The following is a 21,086-nucleotide window of genomic DNA, read 5'->3' as shown; positions in this document are numbered from 1 at the left end:
TCTGGTCATGTCATTGGTGAAAAGGACATAGGGCGGCAACTCCTCGCGCCCTTTGATTTTATTGGTTGGTCTGTGGGGCTTAGACCCGAGTCGGGGGACAACTATTTTAGTCCAATCTCCGGTTTGAGAAGGTGGGACATATTGGCCGCTGCTCGAATCTCGGGAGAACCTTCTGGAACCCCTGCAACGTCAAAGGCAGCCTTAAAGGAAAACTGTGCCCACCAGTTGGCAGTGACTCTGGGCATTCTTTCCTTTCTTCATTTAAGAGAGTAGGGGAGAGAATAGTGCACCCTGGGAGGTGTAGTCCCTGGATCAGGGCCAAAAGGTCATTCCTTCTTACCTGTCTTCCATTGAACGGTGAACTTACCTAGCCCTGACCTGATTTTTTTACCTTACCATGACCCGGAATTGACCTGATGTGACCTAACTGAATCTCAAAACAGGCCCCGGTAGATGTCATAGTACTCTTCTGCTCTTTCCTTTGTAACCTGGTAGTTCTCCACAATTTTAGCACCCTCATAATTCCCTTTCTGAGTCCCCTTTTTATCCTCTGTATGTTTCCCTCATTCGTGTTCCCTCATGAGCAGCCCCTTCTCAGCAACCCCCATGATACCCATTAAATTTCTTCCTATAATCTTTCATCTTACTTCCCCTTTATGTTCCCATTAAGGTAACACATGTTTTAGCCCCGTTTTACTTTCCTCCCTTCTTGGCCCCGTAGGATGTCCTGTCTTTTGCCCATGATCTTTTGCCTTACTCTATTCTTAATCCTTATCTATTCCCATGAGCTCCCCTATCCTAGAACCCCTTTTAATCCTTCCTAGAACCCCTTTTAAACCTTCATCTCAGCTCCACATGATCTTCTTTCTTAACACCCTCATAATCTCCCATTTCAGTACCCCCACCCCCATTAATTCTCAGCCCCAGTGTCCCCGATGTTCAGAGCAGGCAGGGCTGCGGAGGCGGTTGCCAGCGGAAGCCGACGCTTGAGCAGACACGGTGCCTGGCGCCCACGTCACTGTCTCCCAGGCCCATCTGTGCTAGAGGCAGCGGGGGTGGAGAGAGGGTAATCCAGGGGTGAAGAGGGGGAAGGAGTTCTTGGGGGTTTTGAGGACAAAGGAAGGGCCAGAGCAGAAGCTGTCACTTCTTTTTCCTTGTGGTTTCCCAGAGGCACTGTATGGATACCCATGAAGTCATGCAAACTAGATGGAGCTTGAAACTGAAGCTTGGAGAGCATCAATATCTAGGACACAGAACAGAACAGGAGGGCAGTCTAGGAGTCCTAAGGTCAGGTCTGCCTATTCTCTACTATCTGGCTTTCTGGTTATGATGGGGATTCCAGGAATAAAGGGGTGTGAAGGAAGGAAAGGAAGTGTGGTAAGAGGAGGCAGGGTGAGAGGGGATAAGGAGAGGAGGGAGGGAAGATGGGGTAAGGGAGTAGAGGCAGGGGAGAACAGGTGTGGGGGATGGGGAGAGGAGGGGGGAAGATGGGTGAGGGAGTGGAGGGAGGGGAGATGGATGAGGGAAAGGGGATAGGAGGGAGGGGAGATGGGTTGAGTAGCAAAGGGATGGGATAGAGAGATGAGGTGAGAAGGCATGAGAAAGGGAGGGGAGGTTGGGTGGTGAGGGAATGAAATAGTGTGACATGGAGGTGGGAAATGGAGGGTGAGGGGGCTCAGGACTGGTACTGGCTCCTTGTATCCAAGGGCTCTCAATCTTCCACCTCCAGATTCATGGGGGCCTGGACTGTGGGAGGCTCTGCTTCTTCCTATTCCAGTTCTGTCTAGTTTGCCTCCTCCAGCCTTGCCTGTGCCAACACGGAGGCAGAGTTTAGTCACTGGCCTTTACCTGGTCCCAGCTAATGCTAAAGTGTAGGCTTAGACCTTCAAGGGGGCAGAGCTGTGCCTTCAGTTATTGGTGGCACAGATTCTGTTGTTTGCCGAGTTTGCAGCTGCTGTTCTGTGTCCCATTGTCCTGGGTATCAGGTGTGTGTGAGAGGAACCAGGGGTACCTCAGGGTGTGGCAAAGGGTGTGAGGACGTAGGCTCTGGAGGCAGACTGTTAACCGTGTGAGGCTGCTTACCGTATCAGTGCCTAATTTCCTCTTTTGTAAAATGGAGATAGAAAAGAGCCATACCTCACAGGATTGTTGTGAGGGTTAATTAAGGTGACACATGTAGTGCTGACAGCTTGGCCTGCAGTTAATGCTCAAGAAAGTTAACTTATTCTGTATGTTCACAGGTATCTGGATATGTGAGTGCATCTATAAACGCTGGAGTCTGGAAATTATTTGTGGTGTTGGGTTTATCACGCGATATATGAGTGGAAGTGTATCTGTTTAATTATTTTTGCGTTGTAGTGTGCTTGATTCTTGAAGAAGGAAACGGCAACCCACTCCAGTGTTCTTGCCTGGAGAATCCCAGGGACGGCGGAGCCTGCTGGGCTGCCATCTATGGGGTCGCACAGAGTCGGACACGACTGAGGTGACTTAGCAGTGCTTGATTCTATGTTATTTATTGTAGGTATGTGATTTTGTGCTACTGTACATACATGATTAAGTGTAGGCCTGTGTCTGTCTACATGACAAAAAGTGGATGAAGTAAGACTTCATGGCTGTTGATACGCTGACACTGTCTGCCTTTGTATGCCTGCATCTGTGATTTTGTCAGTTCCAAACATCCCCCACTCACCCTCTCTCCCTCTGGAGACGTCACAACAACCGTAGATGTCCCTCATTTCCTCACCCTGAGGGAACCGGAACCGGGGGCGGGGGCGGGGGTGGGTGCCAGTGAGGAGGTGTTTAGACAGGAGTACATGTTCCCTCCCAGACTGTGTATGGGAGGGGAGACCTCTCTCACGTATATCCTGAAGGCTCCAGAGGAAGTGCTCCCCCCAGCCTGTTCTCAGATCCCTGTCTTGTCACCATGGCAGCAGTTTCCAGGGGCTCCCAGGGTTGCTAAGATCTGGGTGTGGGAGGCTGCCAGCACTGTTGCCAGTAGAAACAGAGAATCCTGGGGTAAAGGAAGACTACCCCCACACTGCCGGCTTTATGCAGTGACAGGACTGTTTCTTGGACCTCTCTTGTGTCCCAAAATTGTTCCTATAATTTGTATGTTGCAGTACTAGGGTTGGTGGGGGGCTTTAACAGGAAGCTGGAACTAGAATACTGAGATTCACATTCTGAGGAGAAAAGGGGCTCGAGCCTGGCTATTCCCATCTTTAAGGTTGGGAGGCTCTTAGAAATTAGTGACTTCCTTATTCTGTCCACCATCACTTGTACTTCTCCCCTGGCAGTATCTCTTCGTAAGTTCTCCAATGGCTGGTGGTTATCTGATGTTTCACCTCATATAGGAATACCATGTTGACCCCATTATCCACTGATTCCTTCCAGTAGTCAGACTCTTTGCATATCACCTGGATACACACTTCATGCTGACACTTTAGCCCAGAATTCAGTCCCGCAATGAGCCCCAACTTTGGCCTCAGCCTGAGACACTGATATTGGTTTTAGTCTTGGATCAGGTAGTTCCCCCATCCAGCCTCAGTCTAAGCCTCCTCCTAGATCTTTTCAGATGAGCCCTAATCTTGACACTGATACTTGAACACTGACCAGTGATCTAACTCCCAGGTACTTGACTGGTGTCTCCCTGCCTGTTCTGAACCTACACGGACTAGGTGTTGTCTTTTTTTAGTCGCTGAGTTGTGTCTGGCTCTTTGTGACCCCATGGAGTGTAGCCCGCCAGGCTCCGCTGTCCCTGGGATTCTCCAGCAAGAATATGGGAGTGGGTTGCTATTTCCTTCTCAAAGGGATCTTCCCGACCCAGGATTGAACCCATATCTCCTGCTTAGCAGGTGAATTCTTTACCACTGAGCCACCTGGGAAGCCCTACAATGACTAGTACCATAATGGTTCAAAGGGGGTTTTTTTGCTTTGGGGTGAGAGAACAGTACTGGCAATGACCATCAGAGGGCGTGCAACATCAGGTTCTGAAGGCATGCTTCTCAGAGCCCACCTGGAAAGGGAATAATAGGCGAATTGTGATATTGGATCTCTTCTCTCAGGTCAAGGCTCAGAGCTGGAGGCACAGCAGTTGGTCTAAGAGGTTGAACTAAAGAAATTAAGGCTTCCAGCTCAGCAACGCTGATGCTTTGGGGTCATGTGGGTCTGTACAAGCATGGATCTCCCTATAGTTCAGTAGGTCTCAGGGCTGGGGTTACAGCAGAAGGTGCCTAACCACTTACTAGCATCACAGGCCTCAACAGAACTAGAGACCTGGGAAGGCATTTCACCCTCAATGTCATATTTCTGTCATATGCATGTACAGCTTCACTACCTTCCCTGGTATTCAGTTGTCTTTTGGTCCTATTGAGCAGAAATCTGCCCCTCCTCCACCTTTGATCTTAGCTCTGTTCTTGAGGTCACATCAACCTCACTGGTCCCATCTACCAGACATCAGCCATCTGCATCCCTCAAATCTGCTCCTTGACAGAGTGAACACCTCTCAGGCCTTCATGGGTTCCTCCTCTGCCTTGTTCAGTTCCAGCTACTAAGACCATGTTCCCCTGGCTGTGGTTCAGTTCATGATGCCTGGCTCTGATTAGTTTTTTCCAGGGGTGCCAGTCAGCATACTAGCCAGCCCATGTCCCTCCTCTGACCCTTTCTTTCCATGTAGCCTCAGGTTACATCTTCACCAAGTGAAGACTGCATCCTCTGCTCTCCCTGACCTGCTAAATCACATCCTGCCTGTTTTGTACCTATTATAATTTTAAAGGAATGTTACTGTTTATTAAAAAAAAACACAAAGATACTTGAAAGTAATGAAATAAAAAACATTTTGGCAATACCTTCTGAGTTTTAGGGCAATCCTTGGGCTTGGTAGTCTCTGTATTTGATGCTTCCTTAGGGAAGGGACTTAAGTGCTCACTTTAGCAGCACATATGCTAAAATTGGAACATTACAGAGACGATTAGCATGGCTTCTGCACAAGGATGACATGCAAATTCATGGAGCATTCTATATTTTTGTTTTCGATGAGCATTAAAATGTAATAATGTAAAGTGAGTGTGTATATGAATAAATGAGTATATTAAAAAAAAAAAAAAGAGGGATTGAAAATCCCTAACTGGCTTGGCTGTGACTTCAGCACTGTGGACAGAGGCCAATGGAAGTATCCCCAGCTATGCCTGGGAGGAAGGTGGTGCATGGGATGATACACACACAGCCTTCAGGGGCCAGAAATCCTTGCTGTTCACTCAGTGCTTTACAGTGTACCAAGCTCTTTTCAATTACCAATTTTATCCTGTCTTCACTCAACTATCAGCCTAGGAGGCAGACAAAACGAACTGTTTTCCAGATCTTTACAGATGAGGAAACTGAAGTTAAGCAAGGCCAAACTCTAAAGAACCCTATGAGTGGGGTGGGAGAGAGAACACTAATTACTCCACATTTAGCAAATTTAGCGATCACTGCTCTACTCTGGCTCAAGTGCACTCCTCTTTATCTCTAGGGAAAGTCAGAGTGGGTGGAAGTATTTATGGAACCAAAGCTCCAGCCAACCCTGGGAACAAGTGGTGATTGGTATGAGGAACAGAGCTGGGAGGGTCTGAAGTTCCAGTCAAGACTGTCTGAATGAGACTGGGGAAACCTGTCTTGTCGTGAGGGTTCATAGAGGTCCAGCTTTCATGCCTTTTTTCTCTGTCCCAATGCTTGACTTCACTGAGCCTGGAAATAAGAGAAAGGAAGTATAGGATGTTATTAAGTTGTGTCTGAGCCTGATGGACTTCTGTGGGAAAATTCCAGGAAGGAGAGGTGTGGCAATCTGTGAGTGAAGGGGGTGAGTTGTACAGGTGGTAAGAAATCCTCTGATATGGGCTACAGGCCTGGCTACCTACGTATGCCTGTTCCCTGGGGATGGAAACAGGAGGTGCTGGACCATACAGCAACTTTCTTTGAGGTGTACTTTGACAGACAGCACAATAAATTAAGAGCATGGGCACTGAAATCAGACTGCCTGGTTCCCCTACTTCCTAGCTGTGTGACTGTGGAATCTCACTTTCACTTTCTCATCTGTAATACAAATCACATAGGATTGTTTTGAAGATTAGCTTATGCAAAGCACTTAGAACTACCCAGTGCATAGGAAGTGCTAAAATGTTAGCAATTACAGCTGATTCTTGAACAATGTGGGAATTAGGGGAGCTCACGCCCCTGCCACAGAAATCCTCTTGTAACTTTATAACTGGGCCTCCATATACCTGGTTCCACATCTGCAGATTCAACTGAGGATTGTGTGGTACTGTTGTACCTATTGAAAAAAGATCTGCATATAGTTGGACCATGCAACTTAATGGCCTCTGGTCCCTCAAGGGTTAGCTGTATTTGTGTTTGGGGCTCCTATGGTTTCAGAGTGGAATATCTGCCTCTGATCCAAAGTCTAGAGATGCTTTCACCTCTACAGGCACGGGCTCTGTTCTTACCAGGCAGAAGGGATGAATTGGGGATCTCATAGTCCTTTGAAAGCTTTTCCAGATCTTAGTTTATCCAACCTATCATATCACATTAAAACAGCTAGCAAAGATGGGGAGGAAACTCTGAGACCAAGGAGAGCCCAGACCAGGAGAAAACAGCCAACTAGTAGTCCCCACTTTGTAGTTCAGCAGAAACTGGGGAGGGAATGTCTAATACTGGCCTGTGGTGTGTGTTTGGGGGCAACACACAGCAGGGAGGCTCAGAGGGCTTGTCTCTTCCTCAGTTTCTTCAAAAACTTTGACTTTCCTCTTCTGTGCCCCATCTCCTCTGTGTCTATGGTGGAGCCCCTGCCTCCTCCCCACCCCTCCTCCACCTGGCAACCTAGCGGTGGGCTTCCTGGAGGCTACAGCTGCTCTTGTTTTAGATTAAGGAATTGGCCAATGATAGGAAACCAAACTGAAACTCGGCAGGTGCCCCGAACAACAGAAAACAGAAACCAAAATAGCATCACAATCTTTTTATTATGATTTCCATTGTGCCCAGCCTCTGGGAACATCAGCTCCTTCTGGACTGAAGGCTGAGCCATGCGGAGGAGCATGCAGCTATAGTGACGGGAAGACAGGGCTTGGGGATGTTCCCCTCAGCTTACTGTCAAGTTACCTTCTGAAGAACAGCATTGGATCCTCCATTATTACTTGAGTGCTCTCAGAGCCATTCCCACAAGTTTGTGTTTGGCCAGAAGACAAATCAGAGGCCATCTCTCACAGGAGGCTATGCTTCATGGCCTTTGTTTCACCATGGATATGGAAAGGCCTTGCTACTTATACCTTGATGTTCTTTTATCTGTGGTCATCCCAACCTGTGCTACACAAACTGGAATGTTATTGGGCTTCTTGGCCTGAGCAGACCTGACACCCTCTCTGATCTGAGTCGTTGGGGCATGTGGCCCAGAGGGAAAAAAGTTTTTCCTTAATGCTAGTGGGGTCTGTTGGAGATTCTGTAACCTGTTCATTTTCTTTCCTTTCAAGGTTGCCTAAAGCAGTGGCAGCAAGAAAGCAACAGCAGGAAAAATGCCTAGTCCTACCCTACTCCAGGGTGAACCATTGAGAACAGGCATGACGCATTAATGTCCCCCACTCAAGGAGGCCTCTGTTGTCTGGGCTGTAAGCTAAGGGCCCAGAGAGAGATTCTGGGCAAGTTGAAATCCAGTGGTGTGGAAAAAGCAACTATTTTATTTCACTGTAAACAAAGGGGTAAAAAGGGGTTTGGTTACAGGTGCTGCCAGGATGTCCTGAAATTCTGGCATCAGTAGTGTTTTGCGTTTTAAATGTCAAGTATGTATCTGTCTTTACTCTGTTGGTTTGATGGGACCTGCAGGATCACCAGAGCCTGCCACCAGTCCTGCCTTGAGGTTCCTCTTGGCTCTGTGGTATTCATGGCTGGCCTGGGGCCCTGCCAGACAGCTTCTTTTGAGCTTCTCTCTTGCCTTTAGGCTTCTTGGCACCACTTTTACTGAAGCCATGAGACCTGCAATGGTTGAGGTTGAGGCTCAGCAGCCTAGGCACAATCCTGAACCCAACACCCAGGGAGGTGCTCTCATCCCAGGTGGTTTGATTCTGTGCTTCCCATATTGTTGACAGGAATGGGGGACCCCCATATTTGTTCACTCTAACAAGGCCAGGGTGACAACCCACAGGGAGCACCAGGGCCAGAAAGGCCAGCGTCTGACCTGCAGTCACAGTTGCTTAGGCTGAGGACAGAAAGAGGCAATGTGCTCCTGCCTTCAGCCATGGCTATCCTCTAAGGAAGAGCTCTTGAAACGGATCAGTATCTATGAGCGAGGAAACTGCTCCTCTATCCCTGGGATCAAAGGGGCCTGTTGCTCAAAAGCGTAGAGCCTCCATCTACTGGGAAAGGCTGACCTCATGAGAGGAAGCCACAGAACAAATCTGAGGAGGCTATGTGGCCACAGCTATTGCCTCAGCTGACTCTCAGTCCCAAAGCTCCACTGTGTCATCCAGATGTCCCTGCCTTTATATCTGAGCATGGAGAAGAGGACTGTGGGTTAAAAACAGACTGCGGGCAAGTAGTCTTCAGAGGAGCATCTGTGTAACTTCAGCCTCCCTTGGCTAGGGGTGGTGGTGCAGTTGGGGGTGATTGGGAAAAGAACTGATCTGTGCAATTTTGGGTAGCTAAGATGGAAACATTTTCTCGTACTCCTATTACAATCAAACACTAATTTCTGTACTTGGCAGAATTTCAGACAGTCACAATGATGAAAGGGCTTGAAAAAGAAAGGAAATGAGCTTCACTAGGTTTATAAAAGTTTGAATGTCTCCATACATCCTGGAGAGAGGCCCTGTGGATTAGGACACTGCAAGGGGAGACCTCAGAAAGGTGGGTTGGGACAGAGCTTCTACAACTCTTAACTGAGGGAGCAATGGAACCTCTCCCTCTCTCCTTTGGTAAACAGTTAGATGCCTATGGAGAAAAGACTGCTTGCTTTTCCATCCTTTTCTGCTTCCTAGGACTCCTGTGACTTGGCCCTCCATCCTTTGATGAGGGCAGTGTCTCCCCTGGGCCCTTTGCAGCATGTCCTCACCAAGGAAGCTTACTGTCCCGAAATAGGGAGGGGTGGTCCCAAATGGGTCAGACCCTACTGTGGAAGAACCCTGGGGCCTGTTTTGCCAGGCCCTGAGATACAGTTGGCCTGCTCTAGTGGCCTCCAGTCTTTACCACTCACCCACAGAAAGCTAGAAGCTGCTGCTCCAGAGAGGTAGGCATCACCTTGGTCTGTGAAGGATCAGGGAACAAGAAGATGGACTTCCAATCCTTGTGACTGATGACAAGGCAGGAGAAAAAAGCTGTTCAGCTCTTAAAGCCTAGAGCTTGCTTTTACTCAAAATGCCCTGTCCTAAGATCAAGCAGCCCAAGGCCATTGACATAAAAGGTGATTTACCAGGAGAATAAGCAAGAGCCCTTGTGCTTAATGTGGTTTAATCTTCTCAGTGCAGAACCCCAGGCCGGGCTGCTTCAGATGCAGTCCTTGGGCCCAAGAGTCATGTGCTTTCTCTTTTTTTGGCTGGACTGAATAATGGCCCCTCCTACTAATTAGTCTTGGGAGTGTGGCTACAGAGTATTTACAAAGAACTGAGGGTTTTGAAATGTTCAGACCCATACACATGAACTCAGTTCATCTTGTTTGCTTCTTTTCAGTCCTAAATAATCCAACCCCAGAAGCTTCTTACTTGACTTTCAGGTCATGCTGTCTCTACAGGAGGAGACCATACAGTGCTCTTGCTATGCCCCAAGTTACAGCTCCCCCCTATCCTCTGAGCAACACTGAGTTGTATGTTGTCTTCTGTAGAAGTGCCTAGAGGAATGGGGATGTGTTAGTGTCTTTGTGACTGAGCCAAGCCCCTCCTGAATAACTCCTGGTACCAAGTCAGACCTTGCTAAACCTAAGTCATGAGGTTGGAAACAGAAGCTTGAACTTCAGGGCCTATGCTTACCCACAGCATATGCTGACTGGAGAACTTGATGAGAACTTAGGAAGAACAGCCGGGGCTGAGAGGCCAGGCTGGTGGCCTTGTGGCAGCATCTTTTTGCCCCCAAAGTCCTCCCTTGCCAGGTCCAGGCCCTAAGCTTGTGGGGAAGAATATGTAGTGAGCAATGGGGAAAAGTGGCAACTCAGGGCATATCTTAGTAACAGGGAGAAGGGAATACCTCCTCTTTCTGTGAGGCTTTGCTGAGACTTTCTCTGTTCAAAAGAGCTGAGATGCAAATCCTCTTCTTAGCTCCAGCCTCTTATCCTCATTGTCATGTGGTTTGAAAGGAGTCCCTGTAGGGCTCTGTACGCCATACCATGGCATACTTTTCTATGTCTGCAGTTGAGTTAAGCTGAAAGGATGGAAAAAAATGAGCCCTCTCTCCTCTTTCATCCAGGCTTGCCCTCACTGGAGCTCAGGCTTTGGGTCTCTGTGGTAGCTGACTTGGGTGAAGCACCTAACCCAGAAGGCTGTGACTACTGCCATCATACCTATTCCATTTGGCCCTCGGGCTCTGGGCCATGAGCACCCACCTAAAAAGCAGGGGTCAGGATGGCTCACCCTGGGTTTGGACTGGTCTGCTAAATAAAGACTTTTGGACTTAAATGACCTGGGAGAGAGGTTCCTAGATTTCTGGGTCCCTGGGAGGGGCTGCCTCCCCCTTTTCTAATTGGCACTCCACAGACTAGCTGCCTTCTCTGTCACCAGGAATTGGAATTTAAATAAATAATAAATAAATAATAAGTGCAGTGGTGGTCTTCAACCATTTTCCCCACCTCAACATATCTGAGGGACATAGCACACACCTACTAGAACAGTGGTTCATCACAGAAGGGATTTTCAGTGTGGGAAGAGGGAGTCTGTCAGCATCTCCAGCAGAGTATGTGAGTCTCATATGCCCCCTTATTAAGAATCACTTGGCCAGAGACTGATCTACTGTAAATGAAAACTGGCCAATAGAGAGGACCCCTCCCCCCATCTATACCAGGGGCTTCACGAAAGAACTTTGGTCTTTCTTCAACAAAAAAGAAGTCTCAGGTCTCTGATGGCATGGACAGCTAGGCGTGTGTGTTTGTGTGTGCATGTGTGTGCACACATATATGTGTGCAGTGGCAGGTCCAGTCTGTGGTGTGAGGGCAGGGGGTGGTCCTGGAGCAGATGCTGCCACAGCTCCCAGGGCTTCTCCATGTGGCAATGCATTCACCACCTCTGTTGTGAGGGGAATGGTGACTTCAGTGCCGTAAAGCTTAGTGATAAACTGAGATGTGGACAGTGCTCCATCCCCAGAAGTCTCAGTACCAGAGGTTAGTGGGGGAAGGGAGAAATGAAAGGTGGGAGAGAATGCCACTGTCCCCAAACTGAGCTTTTCTGCTCCATGCTATCCTGGGGGTTTCAGGTGAATGGCCGAACTGTTGGGGCGAGCAGCCAAGATGTAGATGACACTCTCCTGCAGGAAGGTAGGCCAATCCACAAATCTGGAGTGGAAGCAAAGAACAGATTTGTGAGGCTGGTTGCTGAGCCTGGAGGCTCAGGAGACCTGATCCCAGGAGCATGGCTTGAGCTGGGCAAAACTCAGGGAAGTCCTGGCTTGTGCCTGATATGGTGCTGGCAGACTGTGCTTCCAGGCTGACAGCCCTCTAGCCCTATGGATCTGGGGTCAAATGTGCACTCTTGAAGTCTGGTTTCTGGGGTGGGCATTTGTTGTTTTGGGGTGATGGTGCATAATGCCCAATCTTACTTGTGTGTGTGTGGGTCAGGGTGTAGACAGCCAGGTAAGGAGGTGTCACTCACCTGGACTCAGGCTCTGTGGGCAGTGGGGCCTTGTCCTGACTCTTGCTGCTGCTGCTTGCTGGGCTTCTGTCTGCTATGGGACCCACGTGGCTGACACTGTTGGGTACAAAGACATGTGGTTAGAAGCGGGACTGTGAAAGGTCTGACCCCTCCCATATTCTGGTGAATCCAAAGCTCTGGTGAACCCCTGGATGTGCATATCCAGGCTTTTCTGACATGGGTGACAGAGTTTGGAGTCAAGGCTGCTCTATGGCTTAGCCAGTAGTAGACACTGGTCACTGTCTAATTCACAGAAGGATCCTCTCCTGGCTATTGGATGAAAGGGCAGAAGAAACAGAGAGGCAGGTACCTTTCATACCAAGGGACAAATGAGGAGGGTAGGTGAGTGGGGGCAGGGATTGGTAGGGAGTGGACCTGACACTGCAGGAAGGAGCCTTGGTGGGGCGTTTGCAGAACCAAGAGTGCTGGGCATGGTGGCACTCGGCCTCGCTGATAGTGCTCCCGCTGCCCCGGGCCAGGAAGGTGGTTCGGGCTCGCTCCCGCTCCTTGACTGTCAGAAGCCTTAACAGAGAGTTCTGTGAAAGAAGAGACAAATTAAAACCTTGGAGATGAAAATATTTTGTAAACTGTCAAGCCATAGAGAATCCTACCTCCATTATCATCTCTGCAACCTCCCTTTGAAGCTGCCTGGAGCCTTTCTGGTAGCACCAACATTTGCAGTGAGGTCCAGCGCAAATCAGTCTTCCTGGGGCAGTTTCCCCAGCCCAGGCACTGGATCACCTGTCACTGGCTGGAACCTGAGCCCTTTCCTGGTACTGGTTCCTGCTCAGAGAGTACCCAGTGTTCCCCCAACCTGCCTGGCATGCTTCCCAGGGCCCTGTCACCCAATATCCCACAGACATTTACCCCCGCTGGCCCTTACCTGGGGACGCAACTGCTGTAGAAGCAGGAGGGACTCGTGGGACAAAAAATCAGGCCACTCTATGTGTCCTCGGTGTTCAGGGTCCAGGGCTGCAAACTGGCGGGCTGCCTGCTCCTCTTGTTCCTCACTTAGAGCCCTGTCACTGTTCCCTCTCTTCGCTGTTTGGTGGCGGTAGCGTAGGAAGTCCTCCAGCGTCAGGGAGCAGTCTGTGGGGAGGCACTGCATGCTAGCCATGCCCACCCTTCTCTCAGCATCCGGAGTACCTCGACTCACCTTGAGTGTACCCTCCAGAGCCCCCACACCCACAGCTTTTGTCCAGTCTTTGTCTCCATAGCCAGGATAACACAGGCTGTGACCAGGGGTGGGCCAACAGCTTGCAAACAGGGTTCCATTTACACCCTTGCCCTCCAAATTCCAGATTACTCCTTTCGTGGTTCATCCTAGAAAGTATGAAGGAGAAACCTGCCTGGCCCTCTCCATTGGCAGTACCACCCAGCCTTACCAGGGATAACTTTACATTGCTGAAAGGTCTCTGTGAGGCTGTACATTTCTTCCTCAGTTAGCAACAAGTTGAGATTGTCCTGAAAAAGAGGAAGAGCTAAATCAATGGCTATATAGGCCAGAAAGAAAGGCCAAGGATCAAGAAGGGTGAAACAGTGTTTCAGATGGAAGGCAATTACAGGATCATCTAATCCCAGCATCTCATTCACAATCAAGGAGACTGAGGCCCCAGAAAGGGGAAAGGACTTGCTCAGAGTTGTCCAGCTCTGGCCGGGATCATCCCCAGAACCCAGTTATCCTGGCTCCAGCCCCAAGTCCCTTTTACTAAAGTAGGTATTTTTGGATTATTCTCTGAGATAGCTTAGGGGTTCCTTGGCGGTGCCTTAGGAAGCTGCTGCAAGCGAGAAGGGGGCAAGTGGGTAGGGTTGTGAATCCTCAGCTCCATCAACCAGAGTAGCTCCATCTTTATCTATTTTACGTATCTGGCCTCTGTGTTAGACTGTGTTCAAAGAGTATTTTAGTTTAAAAAGTTTAATTCTAACTCCAGTTTCCATATTTGGTAAAACTGTTAATCCTAAAGTTGTATCACTTTCACTCCAGAATGGTTTTGAAAGAGATGCCATCATGAAAAATTTCCTAAAACCAAATGAATTTTTCTTTTTAGTGGTGCCATGGAAGTTTTAACTCCAAAAGAGCACTGATATGTTATTTTGTTAGCATTAATTTATAGTCTTACAGTCTTTAAACTATCAAGGATTCTTTACAGTAGATCATTTCCTCTCTAAAGTACCAGTAAAGAACAGGAACAGACATTTCATGACTATTCATTTGTGGATTTCATGAAGAACTCAAACCATTCTCTCAATAAATACTTTTTGAGCACCTAGTATATACTTGGCACAATGGTGTATAACACTGTGAGACGTTCAGTACAGCTGGAGTGTAGAGAATGTGACTGTGTGTGTGTCTGTCTTGGGAGAGGGTAGGGAGGAATGATAAACGATAAGGGAGGTGAGGTCAGCAGAAGCCTGATTGTGACGTGCCTCAAATACCCTTTATTGAGTCCTTCAAACTGGGCCTTTTTCCCTGAAAGCAAAGGGGAGTCACAGAAAGGTTTTTAAGTGTGGAGTGATATGGTCAGCTCTTTGTCTGCTGTGTAGAGAATGGGTTACATGGGCAAAGCCTGGTGGCATGGAGGGCAGTTAGGTGGTTGATGCAATAAAGAAAAGATAAGTGGCTAAACTAAGACATGAGAATGAAGAAAAGGGGAAAGCTTTGAGAGAGATTGGGAGCCAAGAGTCCATAGGACTCGCTGACCTGCTGGATGTGAGGGGTGAGGGAGAGAAATGAGTAGGGGTTGGTAACTAGGCGGGGTGGTGGTGGTGGTGTTACTATTTACAGAGGCAAGGAATGGAGGGAATAATGGGTGTGGGGGAAAAGATGAGTTCATTTTGGGGCATGTTAAGTGTGAAGTACTTGTGAGACATTAAGATGGATATAAGTCTAAGAGACAGGAAATTTAGGTCTGGACCCACAGATTTGGGAATTATTAGTATTTAGGCTGTGGAGTAGCCACTGAAGTGGATAAAGATCCAGAGAGAGAGACTATAGTAGGAAAGAACCGTGAGAGACACCAGCATTTAGGTCTGGGACAAGAAACTAAGGGCACTTAGGAAGAATGGTCAGAGAAGGAAGTTGGGAAAAGAATCAGTAGAGGGTACTAGAAGCCAAGAAAAGAGAGTTGTACAATGTATAGGTAATGTTAACAGTGGTTATACAAGTCAGATGGCATTTTACTGATTTTCTATTTTCTCTGATTTCCATATTTTGTGTAAAGATTCTCACAAAAATATTAATACCCTAAAAAAAGATGGAGCAATATGAAGTGCTAAACACATCAGAGAGGTCAAGTAAAAGATTCCTGAGAAAAGGTCACTGAACTTGACAGTTAGGTCACTGGTGACCTTAGAAGAGCCAGTTCAGCAGAATGATGGATACACAAGCCAAATTACAGGTGGTTGGGGAATCACAGGAGATACACTGCCAAACAGAGTTGCTGTGAGTGAAAAAGTTAGCATTTGGAGGAATGGTGACTAGAGGAGACTGCTTGTAGAGGAGGCTCTGTTGTGTCATATTCCAGCTGGGGAGAAGGTATTTATGTGACTAGAAGTAACTGTTCTCTACTTCACTTTATGGACAAGCCATGGAGAATGTGTTATTTGTTAGGAAGTAGAACATCTTTACTTTCTCCTCAGTGGTAGGAAGAAGAGGGGATCAGCTTATAATCCTTACTCTGGAATCAGTGAATAATGAAGATCTGCAGAGCAACAGATCAATAAAGCAAGACTTGAACTCTACTCAGGTTTACTGAGAAATAAACATGAATCTGTCTTTTTAATCTTCTCAAAAGTTAGAGGACATTTATGTATAATTTGCAAAGTTCTGAATCAACAGGTCTTTGTTACTTAATTCACAAAATGATTACTTCAGAGATGAAGAAAAAGGCTCCAAAGAGTTATGTAGAAGGCCAAATGAGGATCTCAGGACTAAGAACTTTTCCTGAGATAGAATCTATCCTTACTGGAAGCAAGCCAGTTAGGATTTCAGGTTGGTTTTCCAGATGAATACAACGAATGACAACTATCAACTATTAGATTAAGTACTGTTCCAAGCAAGACTTCCCTCATAGCTCGGTCAGTAAAGAATCTGCCTGCAATGCAGGAGACCTGGGTTTGATTCTTGGGTCAGGAAGATTTCCTGGAGAAGGAAATGGCAATCCACTCCTGTATGCTTGCCTGGAGAATCCCATGGACAAAGGAACCTAGCAGGCTACAGTCCATGCGTCTGGAAAAGTTGGACATGCCTAGCAACTAAACCACCACTGCTCCAAGCAGGATCGGTTTTGAATAATTAGGTCTCATCCTATCCATTCGGTTCTCCAGCTCAGTGGTTCTCAACTGGAATGTCCTATTCCCCCAGGACATATTTGGTAATATCTGGAGACATTTTTGGTTGTTGACACTGGGGGTGGGTGTTACTGGTATCTAGTGGGTAGAGGCTAGGGATGCTGCTAAACATCCTACAATGCACACAGCCCCCACAACAAAGAATTATTGTGCCCCAAATGTCAACAGTACTGAGCTAGGGAAAGCCTGTCCTAGCCCTTGTATGTAATATTGGAACACTCTTCAGGTTACTGCCCAGAAACCAGTGTTGTAAGACTGGGCCTCCAGGGAAAGTGCCCAGTCCTTAGCAGTGCAGGAGCCCACCATCCCCACAGCCAAGGCTCACACAGTAGTGGCAGCTCCAGCCTGTTTCTGTGTGGGCCGTTTCGGTCACCTCTGCGGCACTGTCTCCCTGGATGTAGCCCATGCGGCGTAGGCAGCCATCATGGAAAACCCTGGTGCAGACTCTGCACGGGAAGAGACTCTCGGCCGTCCATACTTCACAGACATCACACATCTCATCATTAACAACCTGGGGAAAGATGGCAGCAGTGAACAGCAGCAAGATCCTATGCCACCAAGCACAGCGCTACCTGAATGGGGCTGAGTGTCCCTGGAGCAGCCTAGAGGAGCAACTCCAACTGAAGCCACTGTTAAGGCAATAGAGCTTTCTCCCTGGGAAGATAAGAACCAGCAGGTTTTTCCAGCTGCTCAGGCCTCTGTGATCATGTTTCTGAGCAGGGATGCTATTAGCATTTTTGGAAAGAATAATCTCTTGTGAAAGACTGTCCCAGGCATTGCAGGACCCTCAGCATCCCTGTGTTTCTTGGCACCAAATATAAGAGCAACTTCTAGTTTTGTGACCCTCTCCCTACCCCACCCAAATTTCCAAATGCCGCCTACAGAAATCAATATTATCTCTTAGGTGTGAGGGCTGGCAAAAGACCACCTCCCCCCATGGTATCATTCCTTATCACCTATTTCCTCAAGTTTTATCACTAAGTCTATCCAAGATATAACATTTTTATTCTTGGGGAAGAAATTCAAAGATTACTCTGACTCAGCTCCATCTTTCTGGTTTTGAGTCTTTCTTTAACCACACCCAGGCCTCTCTGTCCTGCTCCCTGATCCTCAGAAGGTCTAAAACTGGAAGATTCTGCCCTTTTTGGACACTCACAGGCTCTCTGGGCTCCAAGCGGATATCTGGAGTCTTGTCATCATCCAGCTTCCGGGTGGGGCGGATGAAGGCAGGGGGTGTAAAACGACTGGTCCTGTCAAACTCCTCAGGCTCCACTCCACGCCCGTCCCGGAGCCTCTCCCAGGAGGCACGGTTGACACTGCTCTCTTCTTGGAGTTCTGGGGCACTTGCCTCTGCTTCTTTTTCCTCCTGCACCTCTTGGACAGAGCCCTCTACTGTGCCACGGCGAGACCCTGGAAGCTCACCTGTGCGTCGGATGGAAGGCCTGTCCCGCAGCCCATCCTTAAAGGCAGACACGGCCAGGCTCACCTTCTGCACCTGTTCCACTGTCTGCCGCTTGGACATCAACACCCCCATGGCTCTGTGGAGAGAAAGCAGAGGGGCCCAGACTCAGCTGATGGCTTGTCATGTTAGGCCAATGCGTTTCAACCATTCATCTAAGTGGCAAACGCTATTAAACAGCTTCTCCTTTTTCTGGAACTCAGTAGCATGGTGGGGTGGACAGTGCACTTGTTAAGGAGTCAGAAGACCTTGGTTCTATTTCTGACTGGCCCTGTGACTTTGGTTTTCCTGTTGGTAAAATGAGGGTGATCTACTCAGCACACTTCACAGATTATGAGAACAACACTAGAAAAGGGGCTTATGTAGACTAGAAAGCACTCTACAAATGTGAGATGGTATCTCTGTCTCCCTTCCTATCCTGAAGCCAGTTAGGTCTAGGGGCCCCAGGCCTCTGCTACTTTGAGATAGTTGGAGACCGAAGAACCCAAGTTTGCCAAAGATGATCTAAGGCATAATGCAAGACTGCAGCTACACCTTTCAGACCTGGGACTGAAGGAATGCTCCTCTGACAAGTGCTATACACAAGAGTCCATATCAGATGACTACTTTTTGAGTCAGAATGCATGAACTCCTATTTTTGGAGGACTGAATGCCTCATTCAGGAAACTATGCCATCTCATACATGTGGTCAAGGTCTCAAACACTTCCTTTGCCCTCTCTAATTAGTAGCTATGCCTGTTTATGAGTCTGTCGATCACAGACAACCTGCCCATTATAAGCTTTACAGTGCTTCTCACACTTGTAAGCCTTCACTAATTCTGCTTTGATTCTCTGAACTGTTGAACAAAAGTCTATATTCTTTACAGGTTAAGAAGGTACATTATTCTTGCTCTTCCTCTGTAGTACCAGGGCATTGGAAAGTGAGGGCACAACATGGCACACTGCAAAGCTGGTCTGCTATTTCCTAGCCTGAAGGGTCTTAGTGGAATTCAGTTGGGGAACGTCTGTTCCAAGTGGAACAGAGAGTCTACTTGCTCTCAATCCATCCTCATCAAGGCCTATTGAACAGTAATTTGTGCAAGACACTGACAGCTTATCATTGGAAATAGAAGGCGGAAGAATAGTGTCTTACCACTCAAGCTACTTAATACCAGAACTCAAAGAAAAATAAGACAGAGTGCTGGAAATGCCTAAAGGAAGGTGAGATCATACAACTGGGAGTCAGAGTGGACCTTGAAAGATGGGTAGGAAGTTATCCTCAGTTTGGGGAAAAAGGTGACAGAGGGAAGGAGGAGAGGTTGATTAGAAGGCTACTATAATATTCCAGGCAAGAGGCAGAGGGTTTAAACCAAAATGGTAGCAGCAGGAATGATACTGATTGAGTTGATTTGATACTGTGGAAACAGAGAAATTTAGGAATAATTGATAACTTGATTGGATCAAAGAAAAGGGCAAGAGGGCAAGTTATATTTATTTCCCAGCTTTATTGAGATGCTATTGGCACATGGACATCACCAGATGGTCAACACCAAAATGAGACTGATTATATTCTTTGCAGCCAAAGACGGAGGAGCTCTATACAGTCAGCAAAAACAAGACCGGGAGTGGACTGTGGCTCAGATCATGAACTCCTTATTGCCAAATTCAGACCTAAATTGAAGAAAGTAGGGAAAACCACTAGACCATTTAGGTATGACCTAAATCAAATCCCTTATGATTATACAGTGGAAGTGAGAAATAGATTTAAGGGACTAGATGTCATAGACAGAGTGCCTGATGAACTATGGACAGAAGTTCGTGACATTGTACAAAAGACAGGGATCAAGACCATCCCCATGGAAAAGAAATGCAAAAAAGCAAAATGGCTGTCTGAGGAGGCCTTACAAATAGCTGTGAAAAGAAGAGAAGTGAAAAGCAAAGGAGAAAACGAAAGATATTCCTATCTGAATGCAGAGTTCCAAAGAATAGCAAGGAGAGATAAGAAAGCCTTCCTCAGCGATCAATGCAAAGAAATAGAGGAAAACAATGGAATGGGAAAGACCAGAGATCTTTTCAAGAAAATTAGAGATACCAAGGGAACATTTCATGCAAAGATGGGCTCGATAAAGGACAGAAATGGTATGGACCTAACAGAAGCAGAAGATATTAAGAAGAGGTGGCAAGAATACACAGAAGAACTGTACAAAAAAGATCTTCACGACCCAGATAATCATGATGGTATTATCACTCACCTAGAGCCAGGCATCCTGGAATGTGAAATCAAATGGGCCTTAGGAAGCATCACTACAAAAAAAGCTAGTGGAGGTGATGGAATTCAAGTTGAGCTATTTCAAGTCCTGAAAGATGATGGTGTGAAAGTGCTGCACTCAATATGCCAGCAAATCTGGAAAACTCAGCAGTGGCCACAGGACTGGAAAAGGTCAGCTTTCATTCCAACCCCAAAGAAAGGCAATGCCAAAGAATGCTCAAACTACCGCACAATTGCACTCATCTCACACACTAGTAAAGTAATGCTCAAAATTCTCCAAGCCAGGCTTCAGCAATACGTGAACTGTGAACTTCCAGATGTTCAAGCTGGTTTTAGAAAAGGCAGAGGAACCAGAGATCAAATTGCCAACATCTGCTGGATCATCGAAAAAGCAAGAGAGTTCCAGAAAAACATGTATTTCTGCTTTATTGACTATGGCAAAACCTTTGACTGTGTGGATCACAATAAACTGTGGAAAATCCTGAAAGAGATGGGAATACCAGACCATCTGACCTGTCTCTTGAGAAACCTGTATGCAGGTCAGGAAGCAACAGTTAGAACTGGATATGGAACAACAGACTGGTTCCAAATAGGAAAAGGAGTACGTCAAGGCTATATATTGTCACCCTGCTTATTTAACTTATATGCAGAGTACATCATGAGAAACGCTGGGCTGGAAGAAACACAAGCTGGAATCAAGATTGCCGGGAGAAATATCAATAACCTCAGATATGCAGATGACACCACCCTTATGGCAGAAAGTGAAGAGGAACCAAAAGGCCTCTTGATGAAGGTGAAAGAGGAGAGTGAAAAAGTTGGCTTAAAGCTCAACATTCAGAAAACTAAGATCATGGCATCTGGTCCCATCACTTCATAGTAAATAGATGGGAAACAGTGGAAACAGTGTCAGACTTTATTTTTTGGGGCTCCAAAATCACTGGAGATGGTGATTGCAGCCATGAAATTAAAAGATGCTTACTCCTTGGAAGGAAAGTTATGACCAACCTAGATAGCATATTTAAAAGCAGAGACATTACTTTGCCAACAAAGGTCTGTCTAGTCAAGGCTATGGTTTTTCCAGTAGTCATGTATTGATGTGCGAGTTGGACGGTGAAGAAAGCTGAGGGCCGAAGAATTGATGCTTTTAAACTGTGGTGCTGGAGAAGACTCTTGAGAGTCCCTT

General features: G+C 47.2%; 1 protein-coding gene, 1 long non-coding RNA gene and 1 other non-coding gene across 15 annotated transcripts in view; 2 read left to right on the top strand and 1 right to left on the bottom strand.

The window, feature by feature from the left end:
• The first annotated feature begins 203 nt into the window (after nt 1–203).
• On the top strand, nt 204–10,622 carry LOC145512872 (uncharacterized). 2 transcript variants are annotated; one of them, XR_014058878.1, is made up of 5 exons: nt 204–1,066; nt 1,169–1,287; nt 2,359–2,482; nt 7,497–8,865; nt 10,414–10,622. It is a non-coding gene; the product is annotated as an uncharacterized LOC145512872 (long non-coding RNA). The 2 variants fall into 2 exon arrangements; XR_014058885.1 differs by lacking the exons at nt 204–1,066; nt 1,169–1,287; nt 2,359–2,482 and having other exon boundaries at nt 6,637–8,865.
• LOC145521591 (U6 spliceosomal RNA) lies at nt 4,917–5,023 on the top strand. Its single transcript, XR_014065518.1, has one exon. It is a non-coding gene; the product is annotated as a U6 spliceosomal RNA (small nuclear RNA).
• Nucleotides 6,971–21,086, bottom strand: part of PHF24 (PHD finger protein 24) — a 28,166-nt gene continuing 14,050 nt past the window's right edge. For 2 of the 12 annotated variants that reach the window (XR_014058794.1, XR_014058786.1), the window contains 11 exons: nt 17,353–17,734; nt 16,522–16,707; nt 13,232–13,310; nt 12,730–12,935; nt 12,222–12,382; nt 11,808–11,903; nt 10,823–11,491; nt 10,195–10,368; nt 9,981–10,113; nt 9,212–9,307; nt 6,971–7,995 (listed from right to left, as the gene is read on the bottom strand). Coding sequence is in view for 4 of the 12 variants with exons in the window: in XM_081507118.1 (XP_081363244.1) it covers nt 7,902–7,995; nt 9,212–9,307; nt 11,808–11,903; nt 12,222–12,382; nt 12,730–12,935; nt 13,232–13,310; nt 16,522–16,707; nt 17,353–17,730 (1,296 nt within the window). In the remaining 8 variants the exon portion in view is untranslated. Of the gene's footprint in view, nt 7,996–9,211; nt 9,308–9,448; nt 11,492–11,807; nt 11,904–12,221; nt 12,383–12,729; nt 12,936–13,231; nt 13,311–16,521; nt 16,708–17,352; nt 17,735–21,086 lie in introns of those variants that run through there. The other 10 variants (XR_014058785.1, XR_014058771.1, XM_081507159.1 and 7 more) reach the window with 8 other exon arrangements.

Source organism: Giraffa tippelskirchi, chromosome 1 (assembly GCF_054371585.1).
Source record: "Giraffa tippelskirchi isolate mGirTip1 chromosome 1, T2T-mGirTip1v1.2.pri, whole genome shotgun sequence".
Lineage (NCBI taxonomy): Eukaryota > Metazoa > Chordata > Mammalia > Artiodactyla > Giraffidae > Giraffa > Giraffa tippelskirchi.
Note: the sequence above shows the minus strand (reverse complement) of the source record. Positions and strands in the feature narration are given on the sequence as shown.